Source organism: Aedes aegypti, chromosome 1 (assembly GCF_002204515.2).
Source record: "Aedes aegypti strain LVP_AGWG chromosome 1, AaegL5.0 Primary Assembly, whole genome shotgun sequence".
Lineage (NCBI taxonomy): Eukaryota > Metazoa > Arthropoda > Insecta > Diptera > Culicidae > Aedes > Aedes aegypti.
Window position 1 is genome coordinate 177716663 of NC_035107.1, and position 19598 is coordinate 177736260.

A 19598-nucleotide genomic window follows, 5' to 3' on the forward strand; every position below is an offset into this window, starting at 1 on the left:
CGATTTCTGACGTAATGAAAATTTCTTAAGAAACTTTTGAGCATTACTAACTATTCCATGTTTTTTTAAATGAAACTTCTGAAATTATAACCAGTGGCAGAATAAGAAAGAATTCTTGACGAAACTTCAACCAATGTGTCTTTGAAAATTGATGGCATTATTTTCGAAGTGATAACTGACAGGGTTTAGCAAGAAATTCGGAGATTTAGAAATTAAGATTTTAACCTTCTTCCGAAAATTCTTGGTTATCTTTTTAGGTGAAATTTCTACAGTGTAAGTTATGCTGCTAATATTTCCAATAGTTCATTGGGATTGTTCAGAAGCACGTAAAAGTTATTGGCGAATTTTTGCAGCGAACTTTTAAGGACTATTTTTATATTTCCTAATAGGATATTCGTAAAGGTACCTTTAACATATTTTTGCTGCAAGTTTGGACAATTTTTTATGAAAAACTTACTTGTAAGAATTCCTGATGAATTTGAATAAATGAAATTCTGACAAAATTCCTGGGGTTTGTCTCACAAAAATGAAATAAGTGAAAGAATGTCTAGTAGAATATGTGAAAAATATTCAAAGAAATACAGAAATAAATTTCTATTGGAACAATTTTCGTTGGAATTCAAAAACATTTGATTGTAAAAAAAATATTTAAAAAATAAAGCTGATGCCTAGATAACTGTAATGGTAATATCGCAGATATCAAATCCCGCAAATCGATTTTTTCGTAAGGGAATTTTTTTCGACTTTCCAGGGCAAAGATTATCATCGTGCCTGCCGAACGATATTCGCATGCAAAATGCTTTGCAAAGAAAGGTCTCAATTAATGAATGTAGATATGCTCTTAAGAACACTTAGTTGAGAAGCAGGTTTTGTCCCAGTTGGGACGTAACGCCAGAAGGAGGAAGATGTTTTGTTGTTCTGGAGGGATTTCTGGGAGAAGTTAGAATAATGTTTCACAGAATTAATGGAAGAATTTCATTTTTTGAAAAGCTTCTGATGATACTGTGCTTAAAAAAACAGTGTCTTTTCATCTAAAATGGACACTTATCGGTGCGGGTTTCCTTTAACAAAATGCTAAGAAGGATGCATTTGCGTGATGCAATGTTCAGATATAGGGTGTCCCAGAAAGTATGGGCACGACTTTGATGATGAAAATCATAGTACTTTCCAAACAATATAAAAATATTTGTTTTATATTTTTTGTATTTTTCTATGGGCTATTTCAACCAGCATATGTGATAAATTTGTTTGATTTAATAACAGATTCCATTGAAAATTTTGATTTTAGAAAATCAATTCTTATTTGGTCAGCACAGAACCTACATTTTGGTTTTGTTGAAAAATAACTAGTAAAAAAAGTTTTTATCAAAATCTTTCGTCGTGGTGAGTTCAAGCACATTGTATCGAGGATGTTTCACACAAATTTTTGTTTGAAATTGAATTTGTCTTTGTTAGAGAACACTTGAAAAAATGGTAAAATTCGAAAAATCTCGAACTTTTCTCTCCACATAAGAAAACATCACGAAGTTATAACTCGTCAGGTATTTTAAATAGCAATAAAAATAATACATTCCAGATTTACGAAAGCTCAATCCCCAATCTCTTGGATAGACAACTTCAATTTTTAATTCACTCATGCTTTACGTAAATATAAGGATTTGTTTTTTGACCAATTTCGAATCGACCACGGATGGAATCTGATTTTTAGTTCCAATACAAATTTACATGTTTAAGTTTAAAATTTCAATATGAATAAGTGATAGACCGATCAATTATCATAACGTGGCTGATAAATAGTTTTTTTTCAGATTTTTATTACACGCACTTTCTGACTTAGAAAAAAAAATTGTAAAACAAAGTCGCTCAAAAATAATGCGATTTGTGCAAGACTGATAAGAGATTAAAAAAAATCCGTTGAATTTAATATCAATAAAGATGCTTCAAAGAAATCTTACGTTATCACACATTTATAATTAAATTATTAATTAAAAAATCGCAATCTACTCTTGTTGGGTACAGTAATCAATTGCGTAAACATCATATTTCTATCGTTACTAGTTTTGAAGTAGCAGTATGGTGAAGTCGTGCCCTTACTTTCTGGGACACCCTATATGTTCGTTTATAGATACGTATTGCACGAATGATCCTATCAAGTCCTAATTATCATCAGAAACAAATAGTTTTATCATTGCAGCGAATAGCCTTTATATTCTAGTGGAACAATTGCACAAAACGCTGCTTGTTCCCACTATTGCCACAATTGTCATAACAAGAATTGATACTTCCACCCTATAGTCTTATAAAATATAGTAGAAATTGTGACCCTATGGTTAAAGTGTAGTTTGTAATTTTGTACTACCCAAAATATCTTCACTACTGGTGTTATTGGGCTTTCAGTGTGTTATTCTCTCTTATGCTCAAGTCCCGGTTGCGGGAAGTTCCACGGTGAATCTTCAATATAGTCTCCTCATACACAGCAAAAATAATTAAAACGTTTCCCTTAAATAGGTAGTAACCTGACTGCATAAACGACGCAGATTTAGTTGTCAATTCTGACGCATAGCATCCTTGACCACGACCTGTAGATATGCGGCAAAGCACAAGGCATAATGATAATGAAGCTTTCCCTCTACCTCTCTTGCGCAGATCCCGTCGCATATGTTCAACGCGTGGCGTGAGGCGCAATCCTCTCGCTGTAGTCGATTTGTTTATTTACATTCAAAGAGCACGTTTTGCACGATGCGGACTTGTTCGCGGTGATGTACCTATAAGAAAAAAAAAAGTCCGGTGAGAGAACATCAGCGCAGCGAGAGATCTTCTGTGACGTAACATTGTTTATGGTTGCACGCGACCGCGATCAGCCAATCGCTGAGCCGGCTAATTTGCTCTCAGATCATAGGCCGTTGTTAGCAGTGTTAACCGCGGAACTCTTCCGCCTAGATTGCATTGCACTCGATCGAACATTGTAATTAAGTCCTATACCTATAGGTGCACTAACAAGATTAATTTATGATCACGCATTGTCTTGGGAGGAAATCCCCGCTGGCGCCTGCCAACCGTGTAGTGATGGGACATGACACCGCAGGGACAATTCGATACAAACCAAAAGAGATGCGTTGCTGTACTTTCGAGGTTATAGGTGCGTGCACCTTTTCCTTCAAGTGTTGAATTGCTTCGCAGGGCGTGAAAAGGTTAGAGTACCGGTCGCACACTCAGGTCAAAATACCAAACAGAACGAGTTTTGAATGAACAAAACGGCGCTTTGTTGCTGTTGAGGGTTTAATGATCGCTAATGTGACATTGAGTACCTATACATGCGTTTTGCACCTTTTTCGTTTTGTAGTTTGCGATGGCGTGACAGAAGTAATAAACAGCTCATGTTGATTTACGAGATCATGATCGTGATCACTGACTATTTGTTCCACCCATTTCGTAGTAGCAAATCTGATGTAAGTTCATTATTTTCGTTACAGGGATCGTCAGACTCGGTTTCCTCGGCATGTTATTCATCGTATTAGGCTGTGTCATAGTGGTGCTTAACCCAACGGATCTGGTCGTGAACAACGTAAGTGGTGATATCCTGACTAGATCGGGGATTCCCCTCTTGAATTATATCTCATTGCTAATATTGATTGGTTCCAGATGCTGAGTATGAATGAAGGTTCTTACTTGCACAGGCTATGGAAGAAACCACCACTGGAAGTGTTCATTAGCATTTACGTGTTCAATGTGACTAATGCGGATGCATTCATGCGAGGAAAAGAGAAAATGAAGGTGGAAGAGCTTGGTCCGTACGTATACCAGGAGTACCTGGAAAACCATAACTCAACCTTCAACGCAAATGGAACGCTGAGCTTCACTCCTATCCGCCGGCAAGTATTTGTCCCTGGACGGTCGGTTGGAGATCCAAGGCATGATCTAATAATCGTTCCAAATATAGCGTACTTGGGCGTGGCCAGCGCTGCTTATCGAATGTCTGCATGGGCATCTATTGCTGTTGCTGCCGCTTTGAAACCTCTCGGAATGAGTCCATTCCTCAACATTACTGTCCACGATCTTCTGTGGGGATACGAGGATCCACTAGTTCAAGTGGCTTCAACACTCCTTCCAAACATCATTCACTTCAAAAAGATTGGTATCCTGGATCGCGTAAGTCTATTTTGTTTGGTAATCATCATCACATCAATCAGCTCTTCTGCTTCCGACGTCAGATTCTCATCTGGAAACTCTGTTCTCTTTCTCTTCTTCCCTCCACTTGCGATTACACCACTCGTTCTAACCCATGCCATAGTCAGTTTAACCGTATTTCCCCCCTAATCCCGTTCGGAATAGATGTTCGACGATGGGTTCGATACCGTAACGATTAATCTGCCGGAGGCGGTACAAAAACTGCACAAAACCAAGATAGTGGCGGACGTTTCCGAGGAAGAATTGGACTCCATCGAGGAAGACTACTTTGCGGGTGATGCACTGCAAGTTGCCGCAGAAGAGGAAGCAGAGGAATCAGACGAACCTATTCGGAACTACTCGATCGATCTGTGGAATGGGTCACCTGGGCTTGCGCATTGGGGCTACGTGGGAAAGGACCATTGGGATGCTGAAAGAAGGTAATATTTATGCAGAATGCCAAATCAACACATTTATAAATATGAATCGTCCTCAATTTCAGGAACACCCCATGCAACACGTTACAGGGATCGTACGATGGAACGGTGTTCCCTCGGAATATATCCAAAACGGAAGTTTTCAAAGTCTACCGAAAGGCTTTCTGCCGAACCTTGCCAATTGCGTTCGAAAGGGAAGGTATGCACGACGGAATCAAGGCCTATTGGTTTTCCATTCAGGAGAATGCGTTCGAGAGTTCACTGAACGATCCTTACACGGCGTGTTATTGCCGTAATGGACATTGCCTACCGAAGGGCTTAGGTGATCTGAGCCCCTGTTGGTACAGTAAGTTCGAAAAGAAGTGTGAAATAGCGAACAGATGAACTAAATTGTTTAATTTTTTTTTGTTTTAGATATTCCGGTGGCTGTATCGTTGCCCCATTTCTACAAAGGAGATCCAGCGTTATCCCAAGCAATCGAAGGGTTGAAACCTCAAAAAGAATTACACGATGCAATCATCATCATGCAGCCCGTAAGTAATTGTCTCATAAAAAACATTTCAATTTATGCTAATAGAATTATAATTCTATTGTAGCAACTAGGAATTCCAATGACCGCCAGCATCCGAGTGCAGATTAATCTGTTAACCAATGTGAAATTCATATCTGATTTGAAGCCGCTGGACAAAACTGTGATTCCACTTATATGGGCTCAAATGGTAAGTTGTCTGGAATTATAACAAAGCAAAAACAATCTTCGTATTTTGATCATCAAAAATATTTTCATTGAAATAAAGTAACATATTTTGAAATGTCTATGCAATCTCCAAAAACGATAATTATTGTACTGGTTGAACATTTAGAGAATCTGTATTTTTTATGTTCAAAAAGCAATAAGGGCTGTTCATTTTATAAAGCAATCCGGACACTTTGTTTATGATAAACCTTTTTATGAAAGGTACCGCGGGGCAAGTGGGTAAATGGGGTAAGTGAAAATAATTGGTATATTCTACTGAATATGTGAATTAACGTTTTAAACTCATGCGTAAACCTTTGAGGCCATTCAAAACATTACGACTGATTATTACCTATACAAAGCTTTCTGTGTTCTCGCGTTCAATATCATAAGGGTATATTTGCAATGATCGATTTCTCTTCATCGATTTAGGCTGATTTATCATTGCTATGGAGAACAATTTTCGAATTTCTTACAAGAATTTCAATAGATAATACTGAGAATTAGCCTTAGGAATTTTCAATTTTCGGATTATTTAACATCTTCTTACATGATTCTAACAAATTTAAAAAATATCTATCTAGACTTTTGTACTAGTTCATGCATTGTATATTATTTCAATAAACTGTGGCTTCATATGCGGCTTTACTGAACATGTATCTTCAAAATTGTTAACACCTTGCGTCATGCATTTTGGCGCCCCTTGAAGGCCGGTGCCTTTGGCGGGTTGCTAGTAATATTTCTGATCGAATCCTTGTAAACTTGTTAGATTAATTCCTTCAGGAATCATTCGATAGACTTAGCAGATTCTGGATAAATTGCTCGAAATTATATGCAAGAATTGCGATTTGTGTAATTTCTGAAGGGATTGTTAGAGTTTGTTTAACCCGTAGGCTACGGGGCTGACATACAAAATTCAAATTGCTCGTATCTGGGCATAACTCCATATTTTTAATGAAATTTTGAGGATTGCTTCATTATTAGTTGTAGTTTCATAAGTGATGGAAAGGTTTAGCTCCAGTGTATTGTGGACAAAGTTGTTCCAGAACATCTCTTGGTCAGGTAGGGTAAAAATCACATAAACTTCCTTTTAGAACTCTTTTATCATTTGGAAACGAGATGTTTTCATATAAAATGTGAACAGACCCGTTATTTGTAATAAGTTACGAAGGTCCAGGATATTTTTAAAATTTATAATCAACCTAAAGTAAGACTAAGGCCTCCAGAACATTCTGGAATTTTGCCTTAATCAACACAGCTTCATTAGTTATATTTTAGAGATTGATGTCTACGTGTGTTGGCTTACAGCACTCACTTAGCCTTAACAGAAGTGTCCACAAATTTTGACAAGAAGTTGAATATTGGAAATCGTCCTGGAATTCAGGTCCTTATGATCTACCCAATCTACTACTGTCTATACTAACCCAATTCTCTTGAAACTTTCTCGTTCCTATCCATAAAGCTTCATATGGTGCAAAGAGTGTACTGCTATGAGTATTGATACTCCCAAGGTCATCAGAACATACTGAAGTTGTGGGCATCAATTTCTAGACGCAACTCAACTTATTATTCAAATAAAATGTTTTTAACATATCATATGATGCTGGTGATCTCTAATGGTGCGGTCTTCAAGAAAGTTGTTCATTAGATCAAGGACTTCTGGGAAGCATATAGTTTGGTACGCAATTTTTCCGCTAGGCGGCGCTAGTGAGCGTGTTAAAGTTAGCGTTTTAAGCATGTTCCTGCTTCTCAGCTTAGTGTCCAATGAGCCCTTCCACAGTTATTAACTGAGAGCTTTCTTTGCCAAAGTTGCCATTAGCACATTCGTATATCATGTGGCAGGTACGATGAGTACTCTATGCCCAGTAGTGTGGGACAAAATTTAGATTCTCGCTCCAGTCCACTTTTTGGATTGCATTTAGGTCCCAGAACAACTGTGCAAAATTTCAGCTCGTTCGGTGAAACTATATTTTAGCGCCAGCCCTTCAAAATTTGTATGGGATTTACTATGGGAAAACTTACTTTTGCAAACAAAAATCGCCAGAGGTCGCCCATTGACCTCTATAAAAATTCTGAACGCAGACCTCGATAGGTATTTTCACGATGAAGAATATTGCCGAAGACCGTGAAACAATCCGACACTTGTGAAAAAAGTTATTCAATTAAAACCTATTGGCAAGGCAACGTTGATTAACACGTAAAGGAATAACAATAATAACAAAATCAGGCAAAATTTCCAAAAAGTCTATGCTTAATAACTTTTTTCACAAGCTTCGGATTGCTTTGCGGTCTTCAGCAATGTTGTTCATCGTAAAAATACCTATCGAGATTTTTGAACAGAATTTTTATAGAGAACAATTTTTCTTTGCAAAAGTAAGTTTTCCCATAGTAAATCCCATACAAACTTTGAACGGCTGGCGCTAAAATATAGTTTCACCGATCGAGCTGAAATTTTGCACAGTTGTTCTGGGACCTAAATGCAATCCAAAAAGTTGACTGGAGCGAGAATCTAAATTTTTCATATAACCGTGTCCCAGGCTAATGCCCAGGGAAGCCAAGGAAATTTCCATTAGGAAAATATCCTGGACCGACCGGGAATCGAACCCAGACACCTTCAGTATGGCTTTGCGTTGTAGCCGCAGACTCTAACCACTCGGCTAAGAAAGGCCGATTATGGATGGTTAAATGAACCCTAAATTAAAGTGACCAGATATGTTTTGCTTCAATCCGGAACAAAAATAAAAGTTTTTAAAATGTATCATATGTATCACATGATACGTGATATTTGTCTTCCTTTTGAGGTCATAACCTAAGAAAATCACGGTTTTATAATCTAATGTTTTGAAACGAAAATCATTAGATTTTTTTTTCCAAATATCTATCCTTTTGGTGTCGTAAAACAGGGTGCGAAATGATCATTTATTACAACTTTTTTCAATATTATTATGAATTTAGATATTGTGAAACTAATTTAGACAACATTGATTTACAGTCAATGGCAAAAGCTAGCAATCAACTGCTGTTTTTCCATGCAAAATGCACAAATTTGAGGGTCTGTATCTCAGCTTTTGGTTATCCGATTTGGCTGAAATTTGAATGACGAACTACAAACAACTTGAAGTTTTGTCTGTAGTGAATTCAATACATTGCAGTTATTTTCCAAAGAGTTTCAGAGGGTTGTCAAAGGTAAGTACACAAGAGACTTTAAAATTTAAATAAAAAACGATAAGTTTTGGGTGGTTGGTTTGTTGGGCAAAGTTGTTTACTTTCAGAAGTTACACAATTTATCAGAACACACCAATCACCTACAACTGATCGTTTTTTAATTAAATTTTGAAGTCTCTCGGTAGTTCGATACTGAAATTTCAGCTTAATCGGACTACCAAAAGCTGAGATACAAAGCCTCAAATATGAGCACTGTGCATGGAAAAATAGCACTTGATAACCAACTTTTGTCACTGACTGTATGTAAGTTAACGAAATTGATTTTTATAAAATATTTAACAAGTTATAGAAAAAAAAACTTAAGAAATTCAAAATTTGAAATGACAGCCAGGGGTGAAAGTGTTTCCATGCTCTAACACATTTCAAAGATTGAACATCTGCCCTATACACTAAATGTTGGTCCCCTGTTACTGGAAAACTTTAAACTACTTCTTACGACTATGAAATGATAACATTTAATTGCAAGAATAAACTTTGAAATCCTTCTTCATTTGCCTGGATTTTCAAATGAATGTGTCGTATATTGTACGTTTTTTGTAAATCATCATCACATTTCAATTAATATTTTCGAAATATGATAGAAGCCGACTGATCGAATCCGGGACGTTTTCCGGGACGCTCGATAATGCGGGACAGATGTCTTGAATCCGGGACTGTCCCGCACAATCCGGGACGTCTGGTCACTTTACCCTAAATATATTTTTAATCAACATGCAATCCATTCTCCTAGCCTGTATCTACACCACACTAGACGAGCTTATTTAGCTATTTTATCTTTTCTTTTTTATTACCGATACACCACAGGAGGTCGAGAAGCTTACGCCGGACATCGTGATGCTATTACACCTGCTGTTCGACGTTGCACCGTACCTGCAGACCGGGTGTGTGTATTTGCTGTCGCTGTTGGGAGTTTCGCTACTCGCCACCACGGCGCTAATGTTGCTCTACTCTCGCCACGCAACGCTCGAGTACGATCCCCGCAAATCGATTCGGTACTCAACGGTCAGCATGATACCGTTCCCGCTGCGGAAGGAGCTGGAGAAGTACGGAGAAGCAGAAATCCGACGGGAGGCATTACTGATTGAAAATGAGCCTTGACGAGAGGCCGTTAGCGCTTGTAGTATTCGGTAGATGATTTTGCTCGTACGGAACGGGTGAAATCGGCATTGTCTATTATTCTTATAGAATAAACTGAGCATTGTGATATTTACATCTTAGTTAAGGATGCGAGTTCGAAATATGAAGTAATTAAAACATAAGTAGGATGATAAGTACACTATTTAGAAAGCGTGAATGCGAGTATACATGGGAAAAGTACATTTGAAATCCATGAACTGAAATTATAAGCTACGAAACGCTGTGATGTCAATTAGCATTGAAACATGACTATACTTTATCTCTAACAGTTCTAACGACGGGTTTCAGATAATAGGACTCTTAAAACTAGGATATGGTGCAGTAAAAACGGGAATGTGATGAGAACTGGCTTATATTGTAATATACGAATTGAATAGTTATTTGAAAATAAACAATTTACACTAATTGCGCGATCTTATGTATTTACTTAGGCTTACGACAGTAGAGAAAAAAGTTGAACATAGGGGGAAGTCCTCTATGGCCGAACAGCCTCTATGCCCGGACAGTTTGATTTTTTCAAAAACGAATGATGATATTAGTATTTAGTATTCCAGGATTACACTAAAACACATTTTGCATACCACCTTCAGCAGTTTTCATGCCAAAACGTAAACAAACAGTAGCTGTCAAAAGTGTCATCCTGATTCAATCTATTAAAAAAATGTGAAACGAGAAAATTTCATACAAGTGTAGCCACAAATGTTTCTTATAATTTAAGCTGAATTGTCTCCGTACTTCAGTGAGTTTTGCATCAATCACAATGGATTTCCAAGAAAAGCAATGCTTTTATAAAACCATTGCAAGTCCTCTATGGCCGGACACTTCTCGTCCTCTATGATCGGACAGTGGAACTATTAATCTATTAGCTGGGATAATTCGCTTTTTCATAAATGTAGAATATAAAAAAACGAACAGCAACAAACATGGAGCATAAACAACGAAACTTTCGGTCCTTGGAGGCCTGCTGTGCTGTAACCAAGGCAAAATATGAGCTTACGAGGAGCTGCCACAAGATATAATGTACAGTCTTCTCTCCATAACTCGATAATGAAGGGACCATCGAGTTAGGGAGAAATCGAATTACAGAACACTAAATCAGTGCACATGTGATTCAAGGGACCATCGAGGTAGCCATGAACAACAAATTTTATTATGGTTCTCTAACTCGTTATTGAGATACGGAGTATCGAGTAAGGGAGAGTTGAGTGTACCTAAGAGCACACTTCAAGACCGAATAAAACCTTCGAGCTGGCAAGAAAAGGTCAGGAACTACAAACGCGGTTGGTTCCCGAAGACATTCTCAAATGAATACGAGCAACCGCTAGCGCAACCTAGACTTATATGGCGCTGACCAAAAGGAGTTTATGGAACTGATCAATAATCTCGCTAATATGCTTCATACGCTGTACATCATGCAAAGATTGAACCCACAAGGCATGTGTTGACATACGAAGAACCCCTTGGCCTTTCTGTAGGTTTGGTGTAAATTTTGACGGTGCAAATCATAATGTCCGAGCATAGAGCACACATATCAGTGTATACGATTTTTGATACATAATGTAACCCATCATAAAAATGAATTGTATAGGCTTATTTTTTTCTCATGTTATTTTTTATTCAAAATATCGTTAATTTTTTATACTGTACATAAACAAATTTATAAATATCACAGAAAACCAGCATAGAGTGTGTTCGGGCATAGAGGACTTCCCCCTAGATATACCATAAAACGAGATATCTTTGATAGTGTGGGGCCCACAATATAACAAACGAAATAACATAATTTCAGTAAAACAGTTAAGCGAAATGAATGCAAAAGTGAAGAGTATTGCTATGACACTTCACTTCAGAGCTTTTTTTTGTTGGTATTAAGATCATGCTAGGCTTTCAATTTAAATAATAAAAATTGATATCTCGCGTTGATTATCATACAGGCGTATCTGCAGTGATCGAATACACTTCGTCGATTTTCTCTTTAGCTTAGTACATGAAACTTAACCGATTTTCGGAATATTTTATGATGCTGCTCGATGAAGGACAATTACTACTTTTAACTTAAACATGAAATCAGTCAAAAACAGTCACCTGGCCGACGCCCTTATTATGAACGCGAGATACGATTTTAGCATTTTTGAAACTCACAAACAATCTGTTCAACTATCAATATTTCTGTAATTTTAAAGAATTCGTCACTTATCCTTGACAGCTTAGTTACAGTAGAACTTGAATTCAGTCCCAAATCTTTTATCGAAGAGTATACTTTACGTATTTCTTTTGACTTTGTTTCGAAATAAACTTATTGATTTTTCAAAAACGATCGATTTATGTTGAATTCAATGTCAAAATATGAGAAACAATCAATATTTATTCAGAAATTTAATTTCATACAAATTCTTATTGACATACAATGGTGCAAAATTTGTTTCAACTTGAAACACTTTTGCTTATTTTTTTTTCTATAAAGTCCGTTCTTTAATGCACAGAACGGATTCTATGTTCTCTACCAACAAACTGCGATGCAGTTCCAACTGCATTCAATGTCAAACAGTATTTTGATTGAGGAATTCCATGGGATTAGATACCCATTAACGAAGTTACCATAAAACCAAAAATGCACTTTCGATTATATGAAAAATAATAGGTTTATTTCAATTGATATGATATGTTTTTTTAAGAACAGGTTTTCTTCCAAAAAGCTATCAAAGTTACCCTGGTTTACGGTACTGTTCATTGGACTATCATTAATCAGTGAGGTTACTTTGATCGGTATGACCCATCTTGTAAAAATTTGAAAATCGAATTGTTTTTTGAATCATTTTGAAAGCATTAATGGTGCTTTTCAACAAGATATCGTGATGCTAATAAAAACTTATTTTTTTTCCGACATTTGGTTTTATTTCCGTATTTATTTTGAACTTTTCAAAACAATTATTTGCGTGATATCATCTTATCAAAGATTCATGCCTCACATGAGTGCCGAAAATAATGTAAGCAAAAATATGTTATTTTACTGAAAGTGGAATCACCGCATTGTCAATTTGTTTAAGACGTGCCATAATCCGGGGTAAATTTGATCAGTTTTTTATTTATATTTCTTGAACATTTCATTTGCAAATGCAAGTATTGCAAATTTATACTTTTTGTCTATCCATCGAAGCCATACATCAAATTTTCAAAGGCACCTGTCGAGAAAACCAGATAACTATTCGCGCTGAAAATTTGATTGAGTCGTTACTCGCTGGTGGTGACCAGTCTATCAAGTTTTCAGTGTGAACCATTATCTAGTTCATTCTTCTTCTTCTTCTTCTCTCTGGTTGCAGGTTGACGTTCGGCCGCCTGCCAGTTCAGGGCCAGTTACAAAGACTATATGCCCCCAATCTAGTTCATTAGATTTATGCTTTTGAATGTTTGAGGTTTAGCTTCAATGCATCTTCACCTTATAACAAGTACTGGTATCTACACCCAAAATAATTCGGATGGCGGATTTCCCTCCTAGCGTATTAGGTGCTAAATCCACCTATTGATGGTAAGATTCGCCTCCTAAGCGTAGACGGGCAAACCCGTCAATTGAAATCGAGCACATTGGACTTGAAAATTCGAGCAATCTAAATGTTTACGCCCGACCCACACAATTGCACAACCAATCCGAAGCCGAATGATGGCATCGGAAACGCACACTTAGGCAAATGGTCACGCGGCAAATGCATGGTGGACATGTCAGAGGAATGGGATGAATATTGCAGTATAAAACGCTTTATATATTGCTTTTGTCACTTCTCCCATCAAACCGTCGACAGGTGCGTAGAGATAGCACTGGTTGTGAATCGGGAGGTCCTTGGTTCGAATCCGAATAAGTGCGAATATTTATTTTGTTTTTATTTTTTGGTTCTTCAGGCAAATTTATGAAATTCAACCCGATTTCTTGTGGCGAATTATCATAATAGATTCCGGTCCCTGTATTTAGATAATCATTTTGCTTGAGTGACTATCGAAATAAGGTACCGTGTGACAAATGGGTAAAGGAAATCGTACAGAGATGGTTCTTAAAAAAAAATAAAATGAATAAGATCTACTATATTTTTCAGGTTGTTTCCTACTAAATCTATGCTATATTTAAATTTAATGTTTGTGCCAAAGTTCAAGGTAAATATTGAAAATTTTGGAAACTAGTGGGACAAGTGAAAATATTGTCGTTTTAAATGACTGAACTGAAACTAAAAAAATTACAGTCAGATCTGTGATTTCAAATGGCCTCATTTGTTAGTGTATGAATACAAAAAAAATCACACATAAATACATAATAAACATTTTGTTCTTTTTAAAACAATTTTCTTGAGTTAAGTTATTTATTTAGCAACAATGTTACTTTTATTAAAAGTATTAACATCATCGAAAATCAAACACCATTCTATTTTACCGATTTTCCACTACTCATTTTATGTAAAGTTAAGTTAGGCTGATACAAATATTAAATTTCTTCTATGTCCGAGACCACTTGGAAGATACGAGGGGGGGATAAAAATAAATAGGGAACAAACAAATAAAAATGAAAAAAAAAGTTATTTTTTCGAATTTTTTATTTTTAATGATAGTTGTTAAACTGTTTTTAATCGTCCTCTGGATCATTTTTTTACTTGTTTTTTACTTGTAAATTGAAAAAACCTAACTGATGTCAAAAAAATGATGAATCTTTTTTTTCTCTCCTTCAAAATTTTCGGATTTTCGAAGGGGGGGGGGGGGAGTTTGACATAAAAGAAAATTAATATTTGTATCAGCCTTATCTCTTTTCCAAATAATGTATTCATTGCTATTATCGAGCGGATTTAACCCGGTCAAAAGTGTCAACATTCTTGTACCTACTGAATAAGTCATTATTTGAATTTAGTATCCAAACTCATGCGTCATCCGTTGAAGCCATTCAGAACATTACGATGTTTTTTTTATTTCTTTATTAGTATCATTCCAAACATTACATTCATTTCTTCTATCATCCTAATTTGGTAAAACAAATTTAAGATTTTATTAACATTTTGTTAACAACATACTACATCTCCCTGGCTCATCACCCGAAAGGCTTTGGGGTTTTACATATTTCGACATGTTGAATCCAACAAAAATAGTCCGGTTGAAAACCCCGTGTAACACCATTGTGACCTTCCCTTGTTAGCTACCCCATATACCCGATTGCCCCAAGGCTCCGCCACAAGAAATTTGCCTTAGACACCAATATATGAAAAACAAAAAAATAATAACAAAGACTGGATTCGAAACCGCAACCTTTGGATCCTTAAACATAAACTTACACCACATGCCTATCATAGTTTCCCATGTATGGGTCTCTACATCACACAACATGGAACCATCTTGTCACGGAGAACAACCTGCAAGAGGAGCAAAATACAACACCCGTTGGACAGCCAAGTGCGAGAAGGGGTGAGATGATATGTTCTATAAATATATTTAAAGTACCAACGCGGTGCTGCGGGAATTTCTTACTTATACCAGAGTCAAAATCTATATGTTTGTATATCTATATTATCAGCAATAACTTATACATTAGCAGTGGAAATAGAATTTCATGCCTTGCGTGTTGGATTGGGTAATATATTAGGGAGAAACAAATAAACACACTTGACTATAACAGTCGGGCGCTTTATAAGCAGAATTTTATCGTTGACGTTTGCTGATTGATTTACTTTTCATTTATTTACATTTTGGTCTCCTATTAGTCGCATGGTTGGGGACGGTATGAGACTCCTCGAAGTAGGAGACCCAGGGTTTGTGGGATTCGATTCATTTGACGATGTAATATTGTAATCAAACATCTAAGTGTGCATACAGCAAACTGGATTACCGTAATTCTTTCGCAATATTAGAAGTGGAACAATTATCACGACATGGATGTTTTATGTATCTTTTAACAATTACTTATCAAAATAGAGGCCGTTGATAAACCATGTGATCATTTAGCGGGGAGGGGGTATCTAGCCAAAGACCACGGTCCACCCATTTGTGTTTCAAAGAAAATTCCACCATCAACTAAACCTGAAAGGTTTCATTAGCAGTCGGATGGTTCAAGTTTAAAAAAAAAGTTTTAAAATTCAATATTTCATATCTTCTTTACCAACAACGATTAGAAGACGATTAAGATTTCTATGGAAATTACTATGACAAAATTTGAAAAAAATGTTCCCACATGTTAGTACTGTAATGTTAATACAAAATTATCTTTAAGTGAAAACTAATTCCTCAAACAATAATAAGGAACACTGCAGTAGAAACAAATCTTTTTTGAGCTATTTCTGTTAGGGATTTTTGCAGAAGTTTGTCACACTATAATCTCACATTTCGCTTAATAATAGCAAACCAATTCATAAATATCTCTTCTCCCATTTTTCAAATTTCTGTTTCATTTATGAACAAATGAAACACATGATCATTGGGCGAGCGGGGGGTTATTCGTCAAAACCACACAAAAGCACGAGGGGGGAGGAGGTGACTGAAAAGTCAGGAAAATGTTCACGTGGTTTATGGACGACCCCTAAGAAAGATATGGGGATTTGAATTTCAAACTTTTTTTAAATTTTAAACCGCTCTTATTAGCAGTCATTTACATTTACCGTTATATTATTTTTTGTAAAGAAGATGCAATAGTACCTAACTGGAATTTACAGAAATTACAATAAGGTTTAATTATCGCACTCAACATTTTACACCAAAGCCAGATTTTCTATATTTTTGGAATTGATATACATAAATAATAATTCTCAAAAAACTTATGTGCACAACATAATCGCAGGGGACGGACCTGGTGTAGTGGTTAGAACACTCGCCTCTCACGCCGAGGACTTGGGATCGAATCCCATCCCCGACATAGTCACTTATGACGTAAAAAGTTATAGTGACGACTTCCTTCAGAAGGGGAAGTAAAGCCGTTGGTCCCGAGATGAACTAGCCCAGGGCTAAAAATCTCGTTAATAAAGTCAAATCAATCAATCAACATAATCGCAAAATAATGGTGAACGCATCACGAAATGATTTCGTATACCCTTAAGTGGATTTTTTGGTGTTGGTGTTCGTTCAGAGGTTTGCCAAGCCGCATATCTAAATAAAACTCGTGAAGATCTTTTCCAAACAATAATTTTTCTACATCCCAGAAAATAGGGTGTCTTTGAGCTGTTGTGATATACATATTTGAAAATAGTAAATAGGCAAAGAATGTTCGCAGTTAATAATAAAGGGAACGCTCATAGAACATCCGCCGACATTCAGGTATGATAATAAAACATTCATGTGTCATTCATGTTGCCCCCAAATTTAGTTTCTACTGCATAAGAATTGATGCAGAGTTGCAGTTTTGGTGAGAAATTTCAAAATTCCTTTTTTTTTGTTCAATGTGATGATTTTGTGGGTTTTTATACACATTTATCTGAATTCACAGCATAATAGGAGAGGGGTCAGATTTAAATTTCTTTTCGTTTCAGAGAGCGAGTAATGGCGCTTAAGCCAAGGCTCTAGAGCCAGGAGTTACGGGGGAAATACCTGTGTCCCATCCCAGGAAAAGGAACACAGCGATGAAGTGTGCATTAATTTTCTTAGCTACGCCACTTCCAACGATTTTACCTTTCCCTCTTAATGAAACGGTCGGTACGGTGGTCCCCATTTCTTCACTTATAAAATTGAAAAATGTTCGTTCACCATGTTATTCATTCGTGAATAATCTGATGGTCGTAAATCTTTCAATTATCTTAAAACCCAAGTCTGCACAGTGGGCCTGGCCATTTTAATGTTTGTGTCATATTGTATACGATATGCTGCAAATATGAATGTCGACAAGAAAATACTGGAATCATTTCCAGTATTTCCAGGATGCTTTTCAATATTGGTTGTGCAAGCGCTTAGATAGATAGATAGATATATAGATAGATAGATAGCTTTACAAAATTTTATCTTATGATCTTATATGAAGAACAACCTATTTTTAAAAGAAGGCAAAATTTATTATTAAAACATTAGGTTATTGGACATCAAAAATTATTGTGACATAATAAAACGAAAGAACATCAAAAAAATGCGTTCAGAATCATCGGAGTAACTGCAGTAATCGATTTCTCTTTTCGCTGATAACTTGAGCAGATCAATGTTATCGATTGTTGCTTTTATATTAGTTGGAAACAAAAAACAATATCTAAAAACAATAAAGCTCGAAAGAACAGCCTATGCATAAAAGAAGGCGAAATTCATTTTAATTTTAAATCTTGAGTTTTTATATTTATGATTACATTATATTTCGAAATGTTTGAAGGAAGGGTAAATTTGTGCTAAATATTTTATTTATTGATAATATATACCAATAACGAAACTCAATAAGGTTTGTTCATAAATTTCATAAGACGAAAAATAGTAATTTTGGACACCCACCCACCCCCTCGTAACGCTTTTTGTATGAATATTATAAAATTTTTGTATGACCTGTAACAACTTACTGACCCCCACCCACCCCCTCAAGCGTTGTGTGAAATTAGCGAATGAGCCCAAAGAAGAATAAATATTTGAAAGAAAGGATTTCTGGATAAGTAATGAAATAGTTTTGGCAATAACTTTCCCAATATGTTTTAGTTTATTCAAGAGCATATCATTGTTGCATTAAGTGCCTTTTTTAAATCAACTGACTCTAAACAAGCCTGATGTCGTCAGAGGGATTCAATAAAAACGTAAAAACGAATATCATCTTGAGACGTCCTTGGTTTCAGACTCATTATGCCAAACGACTTTATGTCAAATGATTATTATGCCAAATGACCTACCACCAGATCAACTCTATATTCACTTATAATAATAATGCTTAACATATTGTTGATTTAAAGTCATGCTTTAGAGCATTCATGATGTCAAAACTATGTATCATTGCTTGACAGTTATCGAATGAGTGCAATAAAACTTATTTTAATCTGCATTTTATTATGCATATAAAAATAAACACACATTTTTTGAAAATGTATTGGAAAATATGAAGTTGGTGCAGTCCCATATTGAAAAATAAAGGCATACCAGTCTCCATATGAACTTTTAATTTAAATTTCAGCTGCAAAACGTGAATTGTGTTCAAGTTTATTATTTTTTGCTGATCATTAGAAGCAAAATGAGTTAGCTATGCGGTTGTGTTAAATATGTCAGGAAGAAATGTGAGGGGTCGTCCATAAATGACGTAGCTATTTAGGGGGAGAGGGCTCTTTACGGGGCCCATATAGCCGTTGCGGTAAACGCGCAGCTATTCAGCAAGACCAAGCTGAGGGTCGTGGGTTCGAATCCCACCGGTCGAGGAACTTTTCGGGTTGGAAATTTTCTCGACTTCCCAGAGCATAGAGTATCTTCGTTCCTGCCACACGATATACGCAAGCAAAAATGGTCATTGGCACAGTAAGCTCTCAGTTAATAACTGTGGAAGTGCTCATAAGAACACTGAGATGCAAGCTGAGATGCAGGCTCTGTCCTCTGTTTTGTTTGACTTATAAACTTGGTTTATAAAATGATGATTCAGCTTCAAAACATTCATCAATTTTAGATTTTCTTGATAAATGCAATCAAACAGATTTTTCAAAGCTTTAAATGGTTATGTAAATATTATATTATATTCGAGTCTTAATTGATAAATTTATTAATAAACAAAATCAAAATTGAATAAATAAATTAAAAATCAATGCTTTAACAACTTGGAGTACATTGTTTTCTCATTTGTTGACAAGTCATAAAGTCAGCCGTTTTCAAGACAATAAAATATGCTCTTTTCGGCAAATATTACATGAAACAAGATATTTATACCGTGTATTATGCATTCAATGTTGCAGGAGATCTCACTTAATCAACTCATCGATTTGTTTTGATGTATCAATGCT

General features: G+C 36.0%; 1 protein-coding gene across 1 annotated transcript in view; it reads left to right on the forward strand.

Moving 5' to 3' along the window:
• The window catches only part of LOC5575887 (scavenger receptor class B member 1), a 91587-nt gene extending 81596 nt beyond the window's left edge, over positions 1-9991 (forward strand). The window contains exons 3-9 of the mRNA XM_021854215.1: positions 3474-3565; positions 3643-4149; positions 4333-4607; positions 4670-4950; positions 5019-5137; positions 5201-5323; positions 9370-9991. Of these exons, the coding sequence (XP_021709907.1) occupies positions 3474-3565; positions 3643-4149; positions 4333-4607; positions 4670-4950; positions 5019-5137; positions 5201-5323; positions 9370-9663 (1691 nt within the window). The 3' untranslated portion in view covers positions 9664-9991. The remainder of the gene's footprint in view (positions 1-3473; positions 3566-3642; positions 4150-4332; positions 4608-4669; positions 4951-5018; positions 5138-5200; positions 5324-9369) is intronic.
• Positions 9992-19598: the final 9607 nt, after the last annotated feature.